Source organism: Maniola jurtina, chromosome 27 (assembly GCF_905333055.1).
Source record: "Maniola jurtina chromosome 27, ilManJurt1.1, whole genome shotgun sequence".
Lineage (NCBI taxonomy): Eukaryota > Metazoa > Arthropoda > Insecta > Lepidoptera > Nymphalidae > Maniola > Maniola jurtina.
The window spans coordinates 1442324-1468498 of NC_060055.1; the positions used below are offsets into that span (position 1 = coordinate 1442324).

At 36.7% G+C, this 26175-nt stretch overlaps 1 protein-coding gene across 1 annotated transcript in view; it reads right to left on the reverse strand.

Moving 5' to 3' along the window:
• Nucleotides 1-8322: 8322 nt before the first annotated feature.
• Nucleotides 8323-26175, reverse strand: part of LOC123879254 (segmentation polarity homeobox protein engrailed-like) — a 35003-nt gene continuing 17150 nt past the window's right edge. The window contains exons 2-3 of the mRNA XM_045926898.1: nucleotides 9402-9493; nucleotides 8323-8699 (exon numbers count right to left, since the gene is read on the reverse strand). Of these exons, the coding sequence (XP_045782854.1) occupies nucleotides 8466-8699; nucleotides 9402-9493 (326 nt within the window). The 3' untranslated portion in view covers nucleotides 8323-8465. The remainder of the gene's footprint in view (nucleotides 8700-9401; nucleotides 9494-26175) is intronic.

Sequence of the window (26175 nt, forward strand, 5' to 3'; positions counted from 1 at the left end):
ACCTAACTAAAATACAAATTTTCCATTGTAAAGCTCGCATTTTAAACGTTTTTTATAAACTTACCCGAAGATCCTAGGTAAGTACAATCAAGTCAATTGCTAGTTTAGTACTATGGCATATTTGTAAATTGAATAGGTACCTACTTGAAAAGAGCAACCGCCGAGTTTCTTGCTGATTCTTCTCGGTAGGAACGGCATTCCGAACCAGTGGTAGATTATTTTGACGATTCAAAAGTACTTGTAAAAGTTTAATTGAATAAAAATATTTTGAATTTGAATTGAATTACATATAAAGACGGACAACCCTTTCTAACTTATTATTGCTATTATAAATTCAGTTCGATATGTTTTAACTAGTGTAACGACAGTATCTTTCATCTCTTGTGATCAATACAATATTTATAATCAATATTTATTATTTATTTACGTTATATTTGAACAACTCGAATTTCAACACCTCGTTGTAAGTGCTAAATTATGTTATATGTAATACTTTTTTAAGTATGTTGACGTGAAGGAAAACATCGTGAGGAAACTTGCATGCCTGAGAGTTCTTCATAATGCTCTCATAGGATCTTATCCCTTATATGCCTATAATATGTAAAATGCAAAAATAAAGACTAGGTATGAATATGAATATTCTGGTAGGTAGTCACACTTCACACTATAATATTATAAAGGCGAAAGTTTGTGTGTATGTGAAATGTGTGTGTGTGTGTGTGTGTGTGTGTGTGTGTACCTATGTTTGTTACTCCTTCACGCAAACGGATTTGGCTGAAATTTGGAATGGAGATAGATAATATCCTGGATTAGCACATAGGCAACTTTTTATCCCGGAAAATCAAAGAGTTCCCACGGGATTTTGAAAAACCTAAATCCACGCGGGCGAAGTCGCGAACATCGGCTAGTTTAAAATAAAAGATGCACAATTAGTAGATATATTAAAGTTAAACTTTGTGTCGGTACATTAGTATGCGCGCAGTTTGGGAGTTAGCGGGTGATGTATCGTTTGACACACGCTAATTGGCCGCCAATTATATGTGTCGCGGGATGAGATATGGCCAACTATACAGGCTGATCCTTTTCTAACTTGCCCCATAGGTTTATAGGTTAAAAATTAAAAAAAAAAATACCAGGTTTGGTAAATATTTTTTTTAATTTTTTTTTACTAGCTTATTATGCCGGCGACTTCAACCCCTTTCTTTCTTCTTTCTGGGTTGGTTTCCGCACTTAAACGTTTTCGTCTCTCCTTCCGACTTCAACCCCCTATTTTATCCCCTTAGGAGTTGAATTTTCAGCTATCTGCATGCCTTTCAGCCCGATCCGTCCAGTAGTTTGAGTTATGCGTTGATAGATTAGTCAGTTAGTCAATCAGACAGTCAACTTTTCCTATTAATACTAGAGGATGCCCGCGACATCATCCGCGTGGATTTAGGTTTTTAAAGATCCCTTGTGAACTGTTTGATTTTCCGTGATAAAAAGTTGCCTATATCAATTACAGGGACGCAAGCTACCTCGGTACCTTTCATACAAATCGGTTAAACGGATGGGTTTTTGGGAATCCCGTGGGAACTCTTTGGTTTTCCAAGCTAACCCTACAGGGTTACCTTGGAAAAAGGTACACCTTTCGTCAGAATCGGTTAAACTGTTGGGCCGTGAAAAGGTAGCAGACAGACAGACAGACACACTTTCGCATTCATAATATACTTAGTATGGATTAATATAAACACCCTGTATATAAGTATTCTGGTATAAAGGGTATAAATCATAGCAAATGAAACGTGTAACAGACACCGTTTTGGCGCGAGTCGACCTTCACAATTAGACGTGTGATGGATATACTTTCCTTACTCACTAATTAGTGATTGCTATAAAAAACCGGCTAAGTGCGAGTCAGACTCGCGCACTGAGGGTTCCGTACTCGGGTATTTTCCAACATTTTGGACGATAAATCAAAAACTATCATACATAAAAATAAATAAAAATCTGTTTTGGGATGTACAGGTAAAGCCCTTTCATATGATATCCCACTTGGTATAGTTATCTTATTTTGAAAATTGAAACACATTTTAATTTTTTTTAAATGATGTAACCACAAATTCGCGGTTTTCAGATTTATTCCTGTACTTGTGCTATAAGACCTACCTACCTGCCAAATTTCATGATTCTAGGTCAACGGGAAGTACCCTATATGTTTCTTGACAGACAGACAGATAACAAAGTGATCCTGTAAAAGTTCCGTTTTTCCGTTCTACCGTATGAGGTACGGAACCCTAAAAATCGGTCAAGTGCGAGTCGGATTAGCACACGAAGGGTTCCGCACCATCATACAAGATTATGTTTTTTTATTGTTATATTTTATTATTTTATTTTATATGATTCATTATAGACAAACGCTTGACCACATTGACAACTAATGTAGAGCAATGATGTGGCCTAAGATGAGCTGCGTTTACTTACCTAGAAGATGCCTGTTCACTCTTGTAACTTGTTTTTAACCCCCGACCCAAAATCAGGGGTGTTATAAGTTTGACGTTTGTATCTGTGTATCTGTCTGTGGCATCGTAGCTCCTAAACTAATGAACCGATTTTAATTTAGTTTTTTTTTTGTTTGAAAGGTGGCTTGATCGAGAGCGTTCTTAGCTTTAATCCAAGAAAATCGGTTCAGCCGTTTGAAAGTTATCAGCTCTTTTCTAGTTACTGTAACCTTCACTTGACGGAGGTGTTATTTTTTAATTTACACTTGTAATATTCAGTAGTGTGTGGAGAGCGCTACAAATGAACTCCTCATAACTTATTACTTTAACAAAAATCTAAAGACCGTGCATAAATAGATCAAACGCACCGTAAGTTAAAAGAGCTCAACAATTAGTCCACAATTCGATTCCGAGTAGAGTACGCTTAAATCATTACATTTGATTTATGAAGTGATTTATTTATGATAGCTCAGTTATAATTTATTAGTTAAGAGGGCTCCTTCCGTCACTCGTTTCATACAATCGTAGTTCCAATTTCATTTGAATATTAAGCAACCAAAGTAAATGAAATTTTGCAGACATATTCTAGAAACTAATATCTATGTCTGTGGTTTTCCAGATTTCGGTTAAAATATTCGGTTTGAAAGTTACGCGGTCTTAAAAATTTACATACAAATCTTTGAGCCCCTGTAATTTTAAAACTACATATTTTTAGAAAAATCTAAAACACCACAGACACAGATATTAGTTTCTAGAATATGTCTGCAAAATTTCATGGACTTTGGTTGCTTAATATTCAAATGAAATTGGAACTACGATTGTATGAAACGAGTGGAAACGAGTGACGGAGAGAGCCCTGTTAAATGCAGAATTAGTCTGCAGGAGTTGAATAGCCCTGGTTTTACATGGGTTGCAAAAGGAAAAACGGAACCCTAACCCTTATAGGATCACTTTGTTGTTTGTCTGTCTATCCGTCCGCCATGTCTGTCAAGAAACCTATAGGGTACTTCCCATTGACCTAGAATCATGAAATTTGGCAGGTAGGTAGGTCTTATAGAACAAGTACAGGAATAAATCTGAAAACCGCGAATTTGTGGTTACATCATTAAAAAAATTAAAATGTGTTTCAATTTTCAAAGTAAGATAACTATACCAAGTGGGGTATCATATGAAAGGGCTTTACCTGTACATTCTGAAACAGATTTTTATTTATTTTTATGAATAAGTAATAGTTTTTGATTTATCGTGCAAAATATTGGGAAAAATACCCGAGTACGGAACTCTCAGTGCGCAAGTCTGACTCGCACTTGGCCAGTTTTTAGGGTTCCGTACCCGAATGGTCTCAACTGAACCCTATTACTAAGCCTCCTCTGTCCGTCAGACCGTATGTCTGTCAGAGGGCTGTATCTCGTGAACCGTGATAGATAGACTTGAAATTTTCACGAATTGCCATCATAACAACATCTTCTGTATACCTAAAAGGAGAAGTTGACTGACTGACTGACTAATTGATCCATCTTCTTCGTGAGTTTTTTAGTCGGTGGGAGTTCGACATAACCACTGTGCTCCCTCGTGGCCGGTGGTAGGTATCTATGACGGATTTTCCTCACGAAGGCTGACTTGGTAGGGTAATTAATCCTATACTTCTAAGGTCCGATGACCACCAAAGCGGAGATGGGCAGGGCAATCAGATTGGGGCGCCAGCCAGGTAACCTCCCAGTGTGCCTGGATGCTGCTGGTCCGTTTTGGATGCGTCCGAGGGGAAGAGCAGTGTTCGGGCCGGTGCGCCCCGGTAACATGGCTAATAATTTCTCTTCGGAGATATTGTTGGCTATGGCTAATGACCTGGCAGGGGGGGAGGTTTCTCCGCGTGTCCCTCTGACTAGCAGAGGGCACAGTGGACGAAGCGTAGGACGGGACACGGGCGACGTGCGTGTCCCAGGGTCGGGGGACGCACTTCGTTGGTGCGTCCCGGAGGTGCGGTGGTGGGGACCGAGCAGGTCCCCAGTGGAGGGTCTGCCTCGGCAGACGTCGCTGGCTGGGTTGCGGTTGTTTGCTTCGGCCGTTCCCGTGACCCAGTCGCTAGGCGACGCGCAGTAGCGCCGCTGGGGTTTAGTGGGTATTCCGGTCGCCTCTCGGCCGGCGAGTCCCACATACCCTCCCTCCGGGGGGGGATGCGTAAATGCATTCCCCAGCGTCAACAAAAAAAAAAAAAAGGGCAATCAGATTATTATTCGGTTGACGTTATTTTCTAGAGAGAGAATTTTAGAAGATTTAATATGTGGTGTTTTATGGTGGTGCTTGTTGGTTGCTTACTTTTCCTCCATGCTTAGTAGCAGGGCTCGGGTGGTCATTTTGCAGCACGTATCTAAATGTACCATCTATACATATAATAAAATTGTAGAAAAGTGGTGTCTGTACAATGGAAATATATAAAAAAAAGTAGCAGGGGTTGTTATTATATCGATGCCGAACCCGAAATTGTAATTAATTTTTTTTTGTCTGTTTGCCTGTGTGTTTGTGCACGCTAATATCAGAAACGGCTTATTCGATTTAGATACGGTTTTCACTAATATATTGTAGTAAGCTTCACTTAACATTTAGTGTTTATTTCATGTCAATCGGTTCATAAATAAAAAAGTTATGTCAGTTTAAAGAATCACGGCGAACATTTTTAACGTACATGCTGCCCGAAAAGTCACTTTTCCACGCGAACGAAGTCGCGGGCACAGCTAGTACATAATATGTCTGGTTTGGCGGATTATAGTGAACTAGCTTAGGCCCTCGACTTCGTCCGCGTGGACTGCTCAAAATTTAAACCCCTATTTTAACCCCTTAGGGGTTGAATTTTCTAAAATCTTTTCTTAGCGGATGTCTACGTCATAATAGCTATCTGCATCCCTTACTGCATAGTTGATAGATCGTAGCTGTGCTTTGATAAATCAGTCAGTCAGTCAGTCAGATTTTCTTTTTATTCTTATAGGTATTTAAAAGATTACGCATTTTATTATTTGTGAATGTATAAAATGTATTGTTACTAACTACTTAGTGTTTAAGTACTAACATAGTTTTTAAGTTTGTTTGTAAACTACTTAGTGTTTAGGTACTAACATAGTTTTTAAGTTTTTTAAGTTTTCTGTTACTAACACTAAATGGATTTTTGCTGTCCGGATAATAAATAAATTATTATTATAAAATAAAACACAGGAAGTAAATTTTCAAAACCAAGTGATATAATTTATTAATTTTTAATCTTATCCTAAATGCAGTCTATGATAAGTTTAACGTACAATTAAAATATATCCTCTGACTATTTAGAAATTTCCAAATCTTACGAATCCTTACTTGTTTTAAATAAAGCCAATAAAAAATTGAGATGATCCAACCGTAAATTGATTATGATGTACAAAACAAGTTTTGTTGTAAAAAAGACTATTTTACTTTCGTCTCTGGCTATGGTTCTAAATCGTTGAAAGAAATGAAAAATGTTGGAAATTTCTAAACAGTCAGGCTTTAACTATTTACAGTCAAACAAATTAAAATGGAAGATTAAGGCGACTAAAACATAATAATAATTATTAAGAGGGGTCTCTCCGTCACTCGCTCCATACAAACGTAGTTCAAATTCCGTTTGAATATTAAGCAACCAAAGTCCATGAAATTTTGCAGACATATTCTAGAAACTAATATCTTTGCCCGTGGTTTTCCAGATTTCTGTTAAAATATTCGGTTTCAAAGTTACGCAGTCTTAAAAATTTACATACAAATCTTTGAGCCCCCGTAATTTTAAAACTAGATATTTTTTGAAAAATCTAAAACACCACAGGCACAGATATTAGTTTTTAGAATATGTCTGCAAAATTTCATGGCTTTGGATGCTTAATATTCAAATGATATTGGAACTACGATTGTATGGAGTAAGTGACGGAGAGAGCCCTGTTAATAGTATAATAAGTATTAATTAATTAACGTTAACACTAATATTATAAATATATGACTTTCTAAACAATACACTTATCAATATAATATTTACAATATGCATTTACAAGTTTCGGAATATCTTACAAAAAATACTGTCGGTATTTAATAAAATAATATATTCGAAAAAAAGAACTGTAGGCGAAAACTTGAGAGGAATTTAAGGCCGATTCACACCAATTGCGTGCACGTGACACGTGCGTAGTGATGGGCGGAAATCCCTAACACACCGGGTTACGCATACGTCCACGCTTTACGCAAGTGGTGTGCCATGTTTCATACAGTTCCATACATTACAACGCAATGGTACGCGCTACGTCTACGCTTACGCAGCCTGTGTGAACGAGCTATTATTCGTCGTACGCTCAAAAGAAACGTAGTTTGGCTAAAGATATGGCTCTCATTTGAATCGTACTAACTAATCAAACTCAATGAAAGTAGGTTACCTGTTAACTTTATCTTTAATTTTTATTCAGTTTATTACCCATAAACACTCAAAACGTGTTTAAAAATATTGTAATGATAACATATTTCTCGATTAAGTAAACATTTTTGACCCTGACAATAAACGAGCCCGGTTCAAAAACGAGTTTTTTTTTTTAATTTTTTATTAAAATCTACAAATGGCTAATATTTATTTTGGCTTATAATTTATTATATTTTATAATACACGTGAAGCCTCTATCAACAGATTTAATAATAACATTCTAATTAGTACATCCATTCTTATCCAAACTAATACTAGAGGATGCACGCGACTTCGACCGCGTGGATTTAGGTTTTTAAAGATCCCGTGGGAACTGCTTGATTTTCCGGGATAAAAAGTTGCCTATGTCAATTACAGGGACGCAAGCGAAAAAATCAAACAATCAAACCCCGAAAATCAAACAGTTCCCACGGGATCTTTAAAAAAGTAAAACCACGCCGACGAAGTCGCGGGCATCTTCTAGTAGATAAATAAAATAATTAAGTACATAATATTATTAAACGTTTATTTACAAAGTTGGTTATTTTAATCGCATCATTTTGTAATTATTTATAAATAGTTATTATTACATAATAATTTAGAAAGTTATTGTAATCACATAACGAATGGCTTTTTTCATAATTTAGGGTGAATATAGGGCAATATTTGATATTTTAATTAATTATGATATAAATGAGTTACTTTCTATACAAGAAGTTTATATTTATGCAAATAAATATTTTGAATTTTGTACCTCTCAAGAGGTCAGTGATGTAGATTCAAATTCTATTTAGTGTGCTTTTTAAAAATGAGTGTCAAATACCCTAAAAATAGATATTTTATTTATTAATATTTATTTTTTATAAAATACTCTATTTACAGTTCAGGAACTATGTGTTATTTTATTATTTCCAAGTAAACAATAAAACAGTATTGAAACAGTTTAACATTTTTTTTACAACTTGAAACAAATGCGAAGTGAGCGCGATTTATTTTAAACAAACAGATGAAGAACTGATGACACAGAGAGAAGAAATAGATGAAAAGATGTTAGAGTGACCTGGACTACCCACTGAGGTTCTTGCTAACTAATTCTCAGTTAACAGGTGGTAGAGTCACTCTAAACACAACAATTGCGTACACGTGACACGTGTACGCAATAAAGGAGAAAGTTTGTATGTGTGTGTGTGTGTGTGTGTGTGTGTGTGTGTGTGTTTGTTACTCCTTCACACAAGAACTACTGGACGGATTGGGCTGAAATTTAGAATGGAGATTGAATATACCCTGGCTTAGCACATAGGCTACTTTTTATCCCGGAAAATCAGAGAGTTCCCACGGGAATTTTAAAAAACCTACATCCACGCGAACGAAGTCGCGGGTATCAGCTAGTAAACCAATATTACTTTTCAAAAGCTCCAAAAAGAGGTGTATTTGAAATATGGAGAATACGTATTGTTGACATGTAATACAACCGTTTTTAAAATGGAGAACACTAATTAACATTTTTGCAGCATATGGAGAATATCAATTATAATGTAATTAAGCTACGTGACATGGATTTCTTCTTCCTCTTCATCACTCTCAGTGACAGTCCTATGGTTGTACAGCCCCTGTGCCATGAGCTGTAGGGCCAGTGGGTTGCGTTGGCCTGAGGCCTTCTTGATCTTGGCGCGCTTGTTCTGGAACCAGATCTTGATTTGGGCCTCAGCGAGTCCAAGTTCTGCAGCGAGGGCCTGACGTCTTCTTTCTGTGAGGTAGCGGTTTTCGGCGAACTCGTGCTGTGAACAAATTTTTTTGGTTAGAATAAAAAACCGGCCAAGTGCGAGTCAGACTCACGCACCGAGGGTTCCGTACTCGGGTATATCTTTTTTCCAACATTTTGCACGATACATCAAAAACTATTATGCATAAAAATAAATAAAAATCTGTTTTAGAATGTACAGGTAAAGCCCTTTCATATGATACCCCACTTGGTATAGTTATCTTATTTTGAAAATTGAAAGACATTTTTTTTTCAAATGATGTCACCACACATTCACGGTTTTCAAATTTATTCCTTTGCTTGTGCTATAATACCTACGTACCTGCCAAATTTTTCGATTCTAGGTCAACGCGTAGGTACCCTATAGATTTTCTTGACAGACACGACGGACGGACGGACGGACGGATAGACAGACAGATAGACAGACTGTGTTAAGTTGAAGAAGAAAACACATAATGATAATTTCCTACTCGGTTTTATTTACTTGCAAGGTAAAACTTAACCACAGAAATGATGACGCAGAAAACTTAACTGAAGTCTGAACAGAACTGAATCTAGTCTAGCTAGAAATATAGTTAAGGGCAGAAAATTTTAAACTGTTTTGGCCCTTGGAACATACTGACAAAATCATAATGTCCCTAAGGCTTCAAAGTTTGGAGACCCTGGTCTAAGCTATTAGAAGGGTCACTACCCGCAGAAATGAGGAAAAGTTAACTACCTTTAGCCTGCCAAGTTGCGCCGCGCTAAACGCTGTTCTGGGTCTCTTCTCTTCTGGAACGGACTTCTTTTTCATTCTTCTACTTCTTGGACCTGTTGACAAGAGAAAATAAAGTTAATCTCCCGCATGAGGTCTTGACAAAGTGGAGGGGCATGGGTTTGACTCTCGGTAGAGTCTAACCACGTAAAAGGTAATTTTTTATTCAGGTACAAGTTAGCCCTTGACCGCAATCACACCTGATGGAAAGTGATGATGTGATTTAAGATGGGACGCGTTTACCCTTTTCTTATTTTTTTACTCTCGCTCGCGTTTATTCTTGTTTTTAACCTTCGACCCAAAATGAGGGATGTTGTAGGTAAGTTTGACGTGTGCATCTGTGTATCTGTCTGTGGCATCGTAGCTCCTAAACGAATGAACCGATTTTAATTTAGTTTTTTTTGTTTGAAAGGTGGTTTGTCGAGAGTGTTCTTAGCTATAATCGGAGAGAATCGGTTCAGCCGTTTGATAGTTATCAGCTCTTTTCTAGTTTTCTTATAAAGCTTTTTGTGTCGGGGATTTTTTAAATTTTGAGTTATAAAGATACCCAGGTTGTAATTGGTAGGAAACAGATCGCGGAAGAGTATTCCAAACCTTAGCCATGCGTATGAGGAATGAAGACGCAAAACGTTTCGTGCGTGTAGATGGAATATCGACGACATAGGGATGGAAACTCGCTCAACATAATATTGGATATCAAATCTTTGAAAAGAGTAACCGCCGAGTTTCTTGCTGGTTCTTCTCGGTAGGAAAGGCATTCCGAACCAATGGTAAATGCTCTTGACGATTCAAAAGTACTTGTAAAAGTCTAATCGAATAAAAATATTTTGAATTTGAATTTGAATTAACGTCTTACAAAAAGCAAACGGTACCAGTCAATCTTCACTTTAAGAGGGCTCTCTCCGTCACTCGTTTCATACAAACGTAGTTCCAATTTCATTTGAATATTAAGCAACCAAAGTCCATGAAATTTGGCAGACATATTCTAGAAACTAATATCTATGTCTGTGGTTTTCCAGATTTCTGTTAAATATTTGGTTTCAAAGTTACGCGGTCTTAAAAATTTACATACAAATCTTTGACTCCCTGTAATTTTAAAACTACATATTTTTAGAAAAATCTAAAACACCACAGACACAGATAGGTATTAGTTTCTAGAATATGTCTGCAAAATTTCATGGACTTTGGTTGCTTAATATTCAAATGAAATTGAAACTACGATTGTATGAAACGAGTGACGGAGAGAGCCCTGTTAAGCTATTGTGGTCAAAATATGTCCTTTACAAAAAGAAACACCATAATACGTAGGTACATCACTCAAAATAATATGTAGGTACATTATCAACATTAATTACTTGTAATTACAGTTGTAATTGTCTCCTTACCCTTCTCTAAATAGGTCTGTAATTATTACAGAATGGAGTCGTGTTGGAAAACAAAATATCAATTAAATGACATTAATTTTGTTTAATGGGGTTAATGAAGATAAATATAGTTCTGAGGGTGCAGAGAGAAATGTTATACTATGGCAATTGTGGCTTTTGTTTACTAGTTTATGCCCGCGACTAAACACAACCCCCTATTTTACCTCCTTAGGGGTTGAATTTACAAAAATCCTTTCTTAGCGCATGTCTACGTCATAATACCTATCTGCATACCAGCCCGATCCATCTAGAAGTTTGAGTTGTGCGTTTATACATATTGGCGTCACTCAGAAAAGCAGGTATTATTTAAATATTTTTATCGAATTATTGGAATGTCCTCTCCAAAACCAACACAAAAAAACACAAGTTTAATGTGTAAGGTTATCCGAGAGTTTTAATCTAAACAAACTAATGCCAAAATAAATAATTTAATTAGAGCGTGATTGCTATCACAACATCTAATTATTCAGTTCACAATCCAAATACCGAAAATATGCGATATCGCCCCGAATCTCGGAAGGAGACTGAACTAAAACCTTCGAAACACCCGTATTTATGCAAGTTCAATCTTGTCGGCCTCCTAGTAACAGATTGTATGACATCGAATGAACCAAATATCGATTTTATCAAACTACCTGCATTAGATAAATTAATAATTTTATATTATTTTTGACAAATCAAATCAACTTTTTAAAAATAACCTTACATACATCAGTCAGTCAGTCACCTTTTCCGAAATTATCCTTTCACAAATTAGCTTCAACGTTTTTTATTTTAGACTAATATTGTTGCCAATGTCAATTACAGGGACGCAAGCTAAGTACCTCGGTACCACATATCATACAAATCGGTTAAGCGGATGGGTCTTTAGGAATCCCGCGGGAACTGTTTGATTTTCCGGGATAAATAGTTGCCTATGTCAATTACAGGGACGCAAGCTACCTCGGTACCAAATTTCATACAAATCGGTTAAGCGGATGGGTCTTTAGGAATCCCGCGGGAACTGTTTGATTTTCCGGGATAAAATGTCCGTCCCCAGGATATAAGCTAACCCTGTACCAAACGTCAGAATCGGTTAAATTGTTGGGCTGTGAAAAGATAGCAGACAGACAGACAGACAGACGGACGGACGGACGGACAGACAGACACACTTTTGCGTTTATAATATTAGTATGGATGGCGGTATTCACCCTAGGATCAACCCATCGCCAGCGCAATACTTACTGAGTACAGATTTCCTCTCAGAATGAGAAGTGCGGATTGGCAGACTTCACACACCTTTGAGAACTCTCAGGCTTGCAGGTTTCCTCACGATGTTTTCCTTCACCGTTAGAGCAAGAGATATTTAATTAATTTAATTTAATAAAAATATTTAATTATGAAAAGTTAGAGGTGCGTGCCTGGGATCGAACCTCCGACCTTCCGATTTTATTTTATTTTCTCTCTCGTCTGGCTTTACAAAGATTAGCCTATGTCAAGTTTGTAGTTATTTGTAACAAGTTAGTTAAACTATACAAGTATGGACCCCGTCTGTGCCGGCGCTCGCCGACATACGCACGGCACCCCCTTAGAGCGCTTTCCAGTCACTTTTAACAAAAAAAAACACTCCAAAAAGGCAGAGCACTCGCCAGCTAACACCAACACAGACGAAGTCCACCTTCCGAATAAGACATCTGTACCACTAAAATTATCACAGCTTAAATAAGTAGGTATGATTAATTGCCAATTACATTTCTATAATAAGATTTCTTATCAAGTAGGTCCCTACCTACTAGGTAGAGTACCTACCAACAATAAAGATTATACCTAACATTTTGATTAATTTAAGTTCTTTAATTAAAATAATTAAGTTGTATTACTTAATACTTATTACAAAACGCAAAAAACTTTATGATTACATTTAATATAACAGTTAAAACCTTTGCCTCTTATTCGAAAAAAAAACACGAAACGTCAAAACTTTAATGTCGTTCACTGTAACATTTTCATTATAAAAGTTCATAAAAAGTACCGATTAAAATCTTGCGTTTCAATTTACAATGGTTTTTTGTAATATAAATTAGTTAACCAACCAACCAAACAACTAAACGTAAGTATTTATACGTCCATGGTAGGTACGTAATGATATAAGCTTTTTTTTTTCTCTCTCGTCTGGCTTTTACAATGATTAGCCAATGTCAAGTTTGAAGTTATTTGTAACAAGTTAGGGAAACTATACAAGTATGGACCCCGTCTGTGCCGGCGCTCGTCGACACACGCACGGCACCCCCTTAGAGCGCTTTTCAGTCAGTTTTAACAAAAAAAAAAACACTCCAAAAAGTCACAACACGCGCGCCAGCAAACGCCACCACAGACGAAGTCCTGATTTAAGCTTAGCAAGTAAAAAAAAAAAAACCGGCCAAGTGCGAGTCAGACTCGCGCACTGAGGGTTCCGTACTCGGGTATTTTTTCCAACATTTTGCACGATAAATCAAAAACTTATACTCGTAGATAGGTAGGTAGGTCTTATATTCGTAGCACAAGTAAAAGAATAAATCCGAAAACCTAGAATTTGTGGTTACGTCATTTAAAAAAAAATGTGTTTAAATTTTCAAAGTAAGATAACTATACCAAGTGGGGTATCATATGAAAGGGCTTTACCTGTACATTCTAAAACAGATTTTTATTTCTTTTTATGCAGAATTGTTCTTGATTTATCGAGCAAAATAAATATATCAGCAAGTATAAAAAATATATATATATTCTCTATGGTATTTTAAAGAACAAGACTCGGGTTAGTATTTGAACAGTAAATTTTATTTTATCTGCAACCAACTATCGCAGTTTAGCGTGCGACTGTAGCTCGCAATAAATCTTAGAAACGCGGTGCACCCCTATCACCATAGAGCCAGTTAACTATACGATGCGGCTCCGGCACGATATCGAGAATACTAGTATTCACGATATCGTGTCGTGTCACTATCACTAGTAGTGAATACACGCTAATATTTTTTAGCACAATTATTGAACACGAAAATATAGAATCTAACTATATAGGTATTATTTAAAAAAAAACTGTCATCCCAGAATAGCGGTGCTATATGGCACCCAATTTCGTATGTTTAAATTTTTGGGCCCATTTTTGTACCTACGTGCCCATTTTTATACCCGAATATTTGGTTTTGTACATGAATTGATTAATGGGTGATGGGGTCCTTGTAATAAGAGGTGAAGTAATTTGTTATTCAATAACATGCTAGAGGGAGATAACGTTTACTTCATTTACTTTGTTTTATCTCATAAAGTCACAAGCAAGTAGCGGTTGAGATGTTGGCCTCCTATTAGGCTGGTGCAGGGTTCGCATCTTCTTCGATTCTCGTTCGATTCTTCTTCAGGCATGCATCTCTTACTTTTTTTAAAAAAAATTTTTTATTCATTAGGTAAGCGCTTGAGCACAATGACACCTGATGGAAACTTTACAGAGTTATGTGCGTATTAAGCTTTTAACCAATGAAATATCACTTGCTTTAACGGTCAAGTAAAACTATGTGAGAAAACCTGCATGTCTAAGAGTTCCCTGTTCTCAAAGGTGTCTGCATTTGGTCAGCGTGGAAGATTATGAGCAACCCCTTCTCATTCTGAGAGGAAATTCCAAGTCCCAAGGAAGTTCCAATTCTAAGTTTTATCGTCATGATCAACCCATTGCCGTCAGTACTCAGTAGTGATTGCCAATAGGTTGATCTGATGATGATGACTGAATACAAAGTCGCAATGTCTTAGACTCAGCAGTTTGAGTTGTATGTTTATGTTTAGATATACCTAATATACCAGTCAGTCAGTCTCTCTTTTTATGTATTTTATTATTTTATCTGTACCAAAGATCGTAGCTTTGTAGTAGCTGGCAATAAATCTAAAAGTGCACCTATCACCACAGCGCGGTACTTTACTATACGATACGGATCCGATACGATAAGGCTGAAGGGGCGTTGATAATGTAGTGTTAATTTAACACTTTCAACTGGTTCATTTAAGATTTACCTACGCTTCGACTTTATAATTAGTAATTAACAATTTAGCACGTAGTATCATTTACCCGTGTTTTGTTCACGATTTCGTGCGCCGTAAAATTTTGTCTGTGGTTTTCCCGAAATAAAAAGTAGTCTGTGATTAATTCTAGTATAGAGGTGTGTAGAGGTAGGTAGTCCTCTACCTAACTACACAAAATCCCGACAAAATACCTATATCGATTTCAAATAATAAACAAACAGATAAATATAAAAAATGGATGTTAGGATTTTGTTAACGTTTAATAATAATAATTAATTAATCAACCCTATTATGAGTTTATCAAAACACTTACCTACTTAAATTGTATGAGAGCAAAAAAATCGCAGTGTTTTTTGTAACAATCAAGCATGAAGTCATTGTCAAAAGAGAAATTAAACATCTTGTAGGAAATGTCGTGGGATGTAAAAACATAGACAACCTCCTTGTACTATTTAATCCATGACAGTAAAAAATGGCGTCACCACATCTACAATTTAAAAAATTTCTCTCTTCTGTTATTTATGCAGAACTCTACCAAAAGGAAAAACGGAACCCTTATACTATCACTTTGTTGTCTGTCTGTCTGTTTGTCTGTCTGTCTGACCGTCCGTCCGTCCGTCGTGTCTGTCAAGAAAACCTATAGGGTACTTCCCGTTGACCTAGAATCATGAAATTTGGCAGGTAGGTAGGTCTTATAGCACAAGTACAGGAATAAATCTGAAAACCACGAATTTGTGGTCACATCATTAAAAAAATAATTAAAATGTGTTTCAATTTTCATAGTAAGATAACTATACCAAGTGGGGTATCATATGAAAGGGTCCTGTACCACCTGTACATTCTAAAACGGATTTTTATTTATTTTTATGCATAATAGCTTTTGATTTATTGTGCAAAATGTCGAAAAAAATACCCGAGTACGAAACCCTCGGCGCGCGAGTCAGACTCGCACTTGGCGGGTTTTTTTTTTCATATTAAAATGGTTAAATATTAATCGACACGTCGCGTCCACACAATTATGATTCCTATTGCATTTACATTAAAATTGAAATTTGCTTGTCAAACTAATCGGAAACTATTTAAAAATAAAGCGTTCTATAATCAAAATATTTACGGCTTTTAAATTGTATCCCCTGTGTTTTATAGCACAAATTCGCTTGACGCAATCCATTTGAATTTGGAACGATAGCATCTTTAATGAATTCTGAGTTTTATTGCTATAGAAATAGAACAGGAAACGGCGTAAACACGACAGGACGTGAAAAATGGAACGGGGCAATGAAAAATGCGTTTTAACGCCTTGCAAATAGAGTTTCTTTTTACGTAAGTTTTGTTTTAAGGCAGTTTATCACTCGATAAAACTGCAGCCAGTAACTTTTTTTTATTCCGGGTTTTTAATTAAACAAACTTCGGGTTGAAATAGGATTTTCCAACGAGGTGTAACGTTTCTTAACGTGGTTGGAAAATATTGCTTTCCGAGCGTTTGTTGCGTTTTTTTAACGTACGAGTTTTAATTTTTTTTTTTTTTTAATTTTGGCAAAGGTTTGTTAGTTACGGGTTCTTTTTTTTTAATGGTTCTTTTTTTTTGAATTTTGGCAAAGGTTAGTGGTTTTTCTGTAGAATTTTATTATGCTGTTTCGGAATAGTAATAACACTTATACAAGGTGTTAGAAGATAATGTCCGTAACATTTTTTTTTTTTAATTTTTTTTAAACTAGCGCTTGGCTGCAATCAGACTTGCTAGCAAGTGATGATGCAGCCTAAGACGGAGCGCGCTTGCCTAGAAGTTGCCTATTCACTCTTGACTTGAAGGTACCCATATTATAGGTGGAAGGGAGAACTGATGCCAGAAGGGCGTTCCACATTACGGCAAGCTGACGTTAGGACTTTGAAAGTTGTGTAGTCCATGCATTATAATCCCAAGAGAACTCCTACCATTATAAGATCAATGGAAAGGGGTTACGACCCTCAGTAATGAGGAATAACGACTATAGAGAGAGTCCACGCGGACGAGGTTGCGGGCATAAGCTAGTCACACTAATCACACTAATATTATACTTACAGGAGAAAATTTGTATGTGTGTGTGTGTGTTTGTTACTCCTTCACGCAAAAACTACTGGACGGATTGGGCTATTTGGAATTGAGATAGATAATATCCTGAATTAGCACATAGGCTATTTTTAATCCCGGAAAATCAAAGAGTTCCCACGGGATTTTGAAAAGCCTAAATCCACGCGGGCGAAGTCGCGGGCATCGGCTAGTATTTTATAATTTGCTACTACTGGTACTAATAGGCTATTTTAAAGCACTGACAACAGTGAAATAAAATCCACTTTATCTACCGATTGATAAAGTATTTTTATTGTCACTGAGAATTTGGTCAAATCGGACCACCTAAGAAGAGGTTTAAACTCAAATCGCTTTTACTTTTGAATTCCTAGAGGATTCCGTACCCGAGAGGTGCCAACGGTGAACGGGACCCTTATTACTAAGCCTCAGCTGTCCGTCTGTCTGTCAGCAAGCTATAATCTCGTGAACCATAATCATAATAGATAGAGAGTTGAAATTTTCACAGAAGCAAATATTCTAAACAGTCCGGGCTATATATACAAATAAAAAAAAAGTAAAGTGTTATTTCTTGTGACCGCGACAGATTGAGATGGCAATCGGGGTTGTGCGGGGCGTTTCCCCGCCTCATACCCCGATTGCCATCTCGACCTGTCGCATACGATGGTACGGAACCCTCCCTGTGCGAGTCCGTCACGGACCTGGCCGATTTTTAGGGTACCGAACCTCAAAAGGAAAAATACCCGAATACGGAACCCTCAGTGCGCGAGTCTGACTCGCACTTGGCCGATTTTTCATACGATCGGCCGCTTAAATCGATTAAGCAATTTTATGTTACTTAATTGCACTTAGCTATGCGAAATAGCCTGGCTTTCTACGTATTTGCTCGGCGTTCCAACACAGATGCTTTTCTAAGAAATATTGTCCGTACACATATAATTATTTAGTTAGCTGTATCAAGCCTATAATGTTAAATTATAGCATGGTTAAATAACGATTAGTTGGTTTAACTAGGGTTAAATTAGCTTTTTACATTAGGTTCAAAGTTACTTAGAAAAAGTAATTTTCTAATTATCTTATGCTAAAAATCTTTACGAGACATTAATTCACCGCGGTAAATGGCCTCATCTGGTGACAAAAGGGCTGGCTTATTTTTGTGCAAAGGATCAGCATGGCTGTCCAGCGCGGGAAAGCAGCTAGTACCTATTCTTGGCATAATTCCACGCAGGCATGATTTGTACCTATAGTAATTAAATAAGAGGGCTTAAGTTTTAAACCCCCGACCCAAAAAGAGGAGTGTTATAAGTTTGACGTGTGTATCTGTGTGTCTGTGGCTCGTAGCTCCTAAACTAATGAACCGATTTTAATTTATTTCTGTTTGAAAGATGAACCGAGTTTAAGGATTTTTTTTTGTTTGAAAGGTAAGCCAAGCCACCTTTCAAACAAAAAAATGAATGTTCTTAGCAATAACCCAAGAAAATCGGTTCAGCCGTTGGAAAGTAATTATCATCAGCTCTTGTCTAGTTACTGTATCCTCCACTTGTCGGGGGGGTAAATTTTCAATATAAAAACGGTTTTTGTTATAGGTATGAATAAACTCCTATTTCAGTATTAATGGCCATTCTAATGGGTCACAAGTCCGCAAATAATCGCCCGTGGGGTTGCGTAGTTAGCAGGGAAAACAGACACAAATAAACACATCCAATAAATTACTATCATCGCCCTAACGAGCGGTCCCTGGCGGCGGAATGTTAATATACAAACTTGTACTAATTGTCCTTTTGTTTTTAACCCTAATTGTATGGTTTTAACCTCAAAATGGCGGTTTACATTTAACTCATACAAGAATTAGGTATCTCTAAAAAAATTTTGGAGACCCTCACTTTTTTTCATGTACCTAAAATAATTATTTTTTAATATAAAATTGACCTAACGAAACATTCGTTAGGTCAATTTTTATATTGTGTTAAATGTAGCAGCCTATGTCACTCAGGCCTTTACGACGAATCGATTGACACCTCATTCATCAAAATCGGCCCAGTAGTTTAGGCACTACGGTGGAACACACAGAATTTGGATACAAACATACACAGTACACACATACCTACATACATACATAGACTGCTAAAATCACAACCCTTCCTTTTGGCTTTGCCGCAGTCGGGTAATAAAATGTAGCATCCTATGTCACTCAGACCTTTAGATTGACACCTCATTCATCAAAATCGGCCCAGTAGTTTAGGCACTACGGTGGAACACAGAATTTGGATACAAACATATATACATGGACTGCTAAAATCATAACCCTTCCTTTTGGCTTTGCCGCAGTCGGGTAAAAAAGTTTTTTTTTTAAATTCATTATAGGCACACGCTACATACATACATATATACATACATAGACTGCTAAAATCATAACCCTTCCTTTTGGCTTTGGCGCAGTCGGGTAAAAAGGAGTCTTGTCAAACAAAGCTACTGTCCACAAGTAGTTTAGGACATAATTCTTCATTATGATTCCACCATAATTGCAGTAATCAGGGGGAAATTATCAAAATGAGCGAAATGGCGACTCGTTTTGAAGTAAGACATAAAATTCCATTATACTCGTTATTACTCTCAAGGCACATAGTTTGGAAGGTCGAGCATTTTTTTGGTAGATTTCTGAGATTTCATATCGTGCACGCCTTTGCCGGTGGCTTTTTTTGAACAAAACCGGCCAAGTGCGAGTCGTTAAGTTAAAAGTCGTTTCTTGTACGATGGTACGGAATCCTGCGTCTGCAAACCCAACTCGCACTGACCCGGTGTTTTATTTATTTTTAACCCCCGACCCAAAAAGAGGGGTGTTATAAGTTTGACGTGTGTATCTGTCTGTGGCATCGTAGCGCCTAAACGAATAAACCGATTTTAATTTCGTTTTTTTTTTGTTTGAAAGGTGGCTTGATCGAGAGTGTTCTTAGTTATAATCCAAAAAAATTGGTTCAGACGTTTAAAAGTTATCAGCTCTTTTCTAGTTTTCTTGTAGAAAAGAAGTAACCTACTTTTCTACAAGAAAACTAGAAAAGAGCTGACCGTTAGGTTCATAATATTATGTCATTGACAAATGTCAAGCTGTCAAGATGGACGTTGCCTAGATAGGGGAGAGTGTGGATGAAAGAGCCAGTTTTGAATAGTGTAAAAAAAAACACACTTTTACTATATTATTTTCAAATGAAACTAGGTTTTCTTATAATCACTTTAATTGGCAATGTTATAAAATAAAAATAAAGAGGATAACAACGCTGATAATCTCTTATATAAATAGTTTAAAAAAAAAAGGAAATCGGCTCTTTCATAGCAGCAGGTCAATGAAAGAGCCACCATGTGTTATGAAAGAGCCGATACCTACTTTTGAGGTACTAAACGGTTTTTTATCAATTAAAATTATGTTAAGTATTTAAAATCAGATTAATACTAAGCTTACTTTAGTATTTCTATGAAAATCACAATTTTTAAACAGTCTCAGTAATAATTAAACATTGTCTTCATCAACAATTAAAACTTTTGAACTTTGTCTTAGTCAAAAATTAAATAATTAATAAAAATTTGTCTAAAAACATAAAATAGAGCCCTTTTTCGTATTCTTACTCTATAACTTAAAAAATAAAACAATATAAAAACAATTTAAAATTAAAAACATTTTTGGCAGAAGAAATTAATCACCCCTTTGAGGCCACACGATAACGCTAACGCTGTTCTATTTATGGACTGATTTCCAGCAAGCACTTCTTTTACAGCCTCTTCTATTGCAGCAGTTGTGGGCCTTACCCGTTTTTTAGCTGTTGACGCTTGCGAAGACATATCTTTTTATTCTGAAACATATATCATATAATAATGAAATAACTAAAATTAAAAATTTTGGACACCCCCGACCTCTATAAATATGACTGGTAGAGAATGCCATTAGGCATTAAGTCCGCCTTTTGTTTTTTTTTGTATTTTGTGCAATAAAGATTAAATAAATAAATAAATAAATTATAGCTAAGAACAATCTCTATCACATCAGTTATCAAACAAAAAAAGAACCATCGGAATTAGTCCATTGGTTTAGGATCTACGTGGCCATAGACACACATACACACACAGAGATAGACACACAGACACACACGTCAAACTTATAACACCCCTCTTTTTTCGTCGGGGGTTAATTAAAACTAAAAGATGTATTGAATGAGCCAGTTTTCGTGTCATGAAAGAGGCGGCTCTTTCAAAGCATAAATAACTGGCTCTTTCAAAACACGACGCTTTTAAAAATATAACTTCAAAAAAAAGGCACTATACCAGAACGCTGATCTGATATTATTTATGCAAAACAAGGGCAAATATATAGACGCCAATACTGTATATCAGTTTTGTCAACTTATGCAATACCCTTTTTGAAAAAAAAGATGAAAGAAACACAAAGAAACTTACTTTTTGGCTTCCGAATTTTCGTAACAGTCCTGTGAGGTCATTTGCTGTCGTAGAACTGTCAAATGTTTGTGGGTAACAGCTATCCAGTGTTGCCATTTAAGGAGTAAAATTAAACTTTGGTAGAATATCGATAAGTAATGGAAAATCACGTCGGCTCTTTCAAAGCCTGGCTCTTTCATGCACACTCTCCCCTACATTTAATTATTTATTTGAAAATGATGTTTTGCAAAACTCAGATACTTTGGATCGTAGCTATAGTCCAAGAAAATCGGTTCAGCCGTTTGAAAATCATCAGCTCTTTTCTAGTTACTGTAACCTTCACTTGTCGGGGGTGTTATAAATTTTTATGCACAACGTTTTTTGATTTATCGTGCAAAATGTCCGAAAAAATACCCGAATACGGAACCCTCGGTGCGCGAGTCTGACTCGCACTTGGCCGGTTTTTTTTTTTACATAGAGTAGGTTCTTAAAACATTTTGTTTAATCAAATGTGTTGGTTAACAATACAATAAGGTTACTACTTACCTAAAAAAAAACCCCAAAAATAAATCCGAAATCATTACATACAAAGTGTTATATAAACTCACCCCCATAATCACCCCTCGAAAAAAATCAATTCCAAATAACTGTACACAAACGATATGCGACTCTATTATTATAAGCTATAGAGTTGAAAATCGTTTGTCATCCAACAAGAAGTCATTATAAATGTTGCCATACAAATTTGTGTTTTACAGCACTTGAGTGTAAAGTTTATTATTGCATGGATAAAGATAATGCTTGTGACGTGGTTTGAATACGTAATGTGACATGGATGTATGGAGTTTGGATGCGGTGGTTTAAATGTATTAAAATTGCTGTTTATTTTGCCGCTATTGGTAAATGTTCTTAAGAATAAGGAAAAGTAAAGTGATTAGTTTGCCTTAGGTTAACTTTAATTTAAGTAAGTACCTACTATCACAGAATACTGAATATTAACTTAGTATCACTATAATTTATAGAATAGATTTTTATTCGAATAAACTTTTACAAGTGCTTTTGAATCGTCAAATAATTTACCACTGGTTCGGAATGCCATTCCTACCGATAAGAACCAGCAAGAAACTCGGCGGTGCTCTTCACTCTTGTTACGAATCATTAAAATATAATTTGTTTTAGTTTGAGCTGTGCGTTGATATGTTAGTATGTCAGTCAGTCACCTTTTCCTTTTATATATTTAGATAATCCTTTTAATTGTAAATACACTCTGGCTGAGATGTATATAGCACACTTTGACTTTGCTTAGACTGCTGAGTTTGTTGTGGGCTCTTCTCAGACTTGGGCGCGTTTGGAACCCTCGTAGCTTTAGTTTTAAGTTTCATAATTAATTATCACCACTATATCGTACAAATTAAACAATTTCGACCATCAAAAAGAGTACAATTGTACCTACTTTGAATAAATGATTCTGACTTTGACTTTTGACTTCTTCTTCTTTTGCTTTGCTTTCAGTTAAAATGAGACAGATTTATGTCAGCAGTATAACGTTGTCTCGTTTTAACAGTGTATTAAGTCTGAGCAAAGTTAAAGTGCGCGCTATAGAGCACTGTGACTGGCCAATTTTAGTCCACTCCACTCCACTCCACCCACGTCAGTGGAGAGTGGAGACGCACCCATAGACAACTTTAGGCATGTTCAAAAAATGGTGGCCATTATCAGGATTGCCATATCCTTTTTAAAATGTAATTTTAGCATCAGTGTAAAATCAATGTTGACTGTGAAATGTACAAATAACAAAACGCGCGAACGACAGAACACACTTCTGTATCGCCTTCGGTTTAGTGGTTAAGATTATCAAGATTAGCTACTTGGTTTCATAGGTTCGAATCTTTTATCTTTGAAAAGCGGACCGGAGCATCCTCAGGAGATGTAGACCTTACAAATACAATGAAACGAGTGTGTCCTGGTGGATTTTTGTGGTACTTGGGGCTTGTTTGGTGGCTGGCTTTTCCTCCATGCTAAGCAGTGGGAGGGCGGACGATGCATGTCGCTTGCTGCATGTATGTACCATACAGATTTGCCTTTTCAGCGGATTATAGCAAATGAAGGTTTTAATTCTTAGGACATCATGGACTTTCGCAAAGTAAAGCCTGCTTCTGTACAACAGGAGTTTGTCTATGATATCTATAGAATAGAATAGAATAGATTTTTATTCAAATAAACTTTTACAAGTGCTTTTGAATCGTCAAATAATTTACCACTGGTTCGGAATGCCGTTCGTACCGAGAAGAACCAGCAAGAAACTCGGCGGTTGCTCTTTTCAATTGTCTATACTTATAAGCGATCGAGATATCGTTCGAAGTTTTCCAAGAGAAAGTAGGTACGTACTTATAGCTTATGTCACTCTCCAGGTCTCTGGCTAAAGGTATCCATAGACCATACAAATAATCACGTTGATCCGTTGCTCTGTTGCGGCGTGATAGAAGGACAATTCAACCATCACAAATCAAATCAAATTACTTTTATAATATTAGTAGGGATTTATGAATTACTAGCTGACGCCCGCGACTTCATCCGCGTGGATTTAGGTTTTTCGAAATCCCGTGGGAACTCTTTGGTTTTCTGGGATAAAAAGTAGCCTATGTGCTAATCCAGGATATTATCTATCTCCATTCTGAATTTCAGCCAAATCCGTCCAGTAGTTTTTGCGTGAAGGAGTAACAAACATACACACACACACACACACACACACACACACACATACAAACTTTCGCCTTTGTGTGAAGTGTGATGTGATGTGATGTGAAGTGTGACTAGATTACGCCCGCACTCCGTCCGCGTGGATTTAGATTTTTTTTTAAAACCCCATGGAAACTCTGGATAAAAAATTGCCTACGTCATTTCCGGGACGCAGGCTACCTTTGAACCTTTCATATAGGTAAATAGTTTTAAGGGATGGATATTTAAGAATCTCGAGGGAACTCTTTGATTTTCCGGGATATAAGTAGTCGATGTCCGTGCCCGGCATCTAAGCTAACTTATAAGTTATACCCATCGAAATCGGTCAAACTGTGTAAACTGAAAAGCTAGCAGACAAACAGACAGACATGACTTTCGCATATTTATAATATTATACTATAGACTAGTATGGATTTTTTGTACTTATCAATATTTTTTACGTTTTCTAAGTACATATATTAAATATATCTGTAGGGCCACAACTGTATCACAAGAGCGGCAAAAATTAAATTGTACCTATACCAATTGTATAGGTAGGTAAGTAAGCCATGGCTTACCGCGCCCGGCGGGAAAACTTCCTTAGTGTTTTATCTGTCGCTCAAGAGCTTAAGTCATGGCCCTGGAGTAAGTGCCTACGTCAAAATATGTGGAACAATAAATGTGAAATTTATCTGTTACGAGTATACGAGGGAACAGACAAACAGAAAAACTCCGTCGAAACTGTTGAAATCAAGTTATTAGCGAATGCCTGGTCACAAAAACTGTGGTGCTTTGGTGGCCGTTTCTTAGTACTCTAGTGATGTATCGATTAAATGTTATCGATAAATCACACGAATATTATAAAGGCGAAAGTTTGTGTGTATGTGTGTGTGTATGTCTGTGTGTTTTTTTTTTTATTCTCTATAGGTAAGCGCTTGACCACAATCACACCTGATGGAAAGTGATGATGTGGTCTAAGATGGGACGCGTTAACCTAGAATGTGCCTATTCACTCGTGTTTTGTGTGTGTGTGTGTGTGTGTGTGTGTGTGTGTGTATGTTTGTTACTCCTTCACGCAAAAACTACTAGACGGATTTGGCTGAAAGTTGGAATGGAGATAGATAATATCCTGCATTAACACAGCTACAACTTATCGCGGAAAATCGAAGACTTCCTACGGGATTTCGAAAAACCTAAATCCACGCGGGCGAAGTCGCGGGCATCGGCTAGTAGGTTTATAATTGTTTTGCAATTAGGCTTTGAGCCATCGATGTTTGTTTCATGCTGGAGACGACGAATCGGGCATTTACCAGCGTAAAATACTGGCTGTAACCAGAACAAAAACGAAAATAGGTGATAGTAGGTACTGATGATTACTGATAAGTTACAATAAAAACCGGCCAAGTGCGCGTCAGACTCGCGCACTGAGGGTTTCGTACTCGGGTATTTTTTCCAACATTTTGCATGATAGGTAAATCAAAAACTATTATATATTGGATAGAATCAGGCGTTACTTTGCGGAAGTTCATGTTTAGCAAGAAACAGTTAAAAATTATTTTGCTATAATCCGCCAACAGAAAAAATCTGTATGGTCAAACATGCAGTTACAAGCTAAGCACCGCTTACCTCCCCAACCAAGCAATAAAGCCAAGTTCCCAAGCAAGCACTGCCACCACCACTCACATGCACCACCACACAAGAATTTTCCACTACTCTCGACGCACGTTTCGCCCCGACACCGGAACATCCTCAGGAGATTTCGACTTTACAATGCTGTATTGTCAATAATATACATATAAATAAATAAAAATCTGTTTTAGAATGTACAGGTAAAGCCCTTTCATATGATACCCTACTTGGTATAGTTATCTTACTTTGAAAATTGACACACATTTTTTTTTAATGATGTAACCACAAATTCACGGTTTTCAGATTTATTCCTGTATTTGTGTATTTGTGCTATAAGACCTACCTACCTGATTTCTAATAAGAGTTAGCTTACATCCCGGGGACGGGCATAGACTACTTTTTACCCCGGAAAATCAAACAGTTCCCACGGGATCTTCAGAAACCTAAA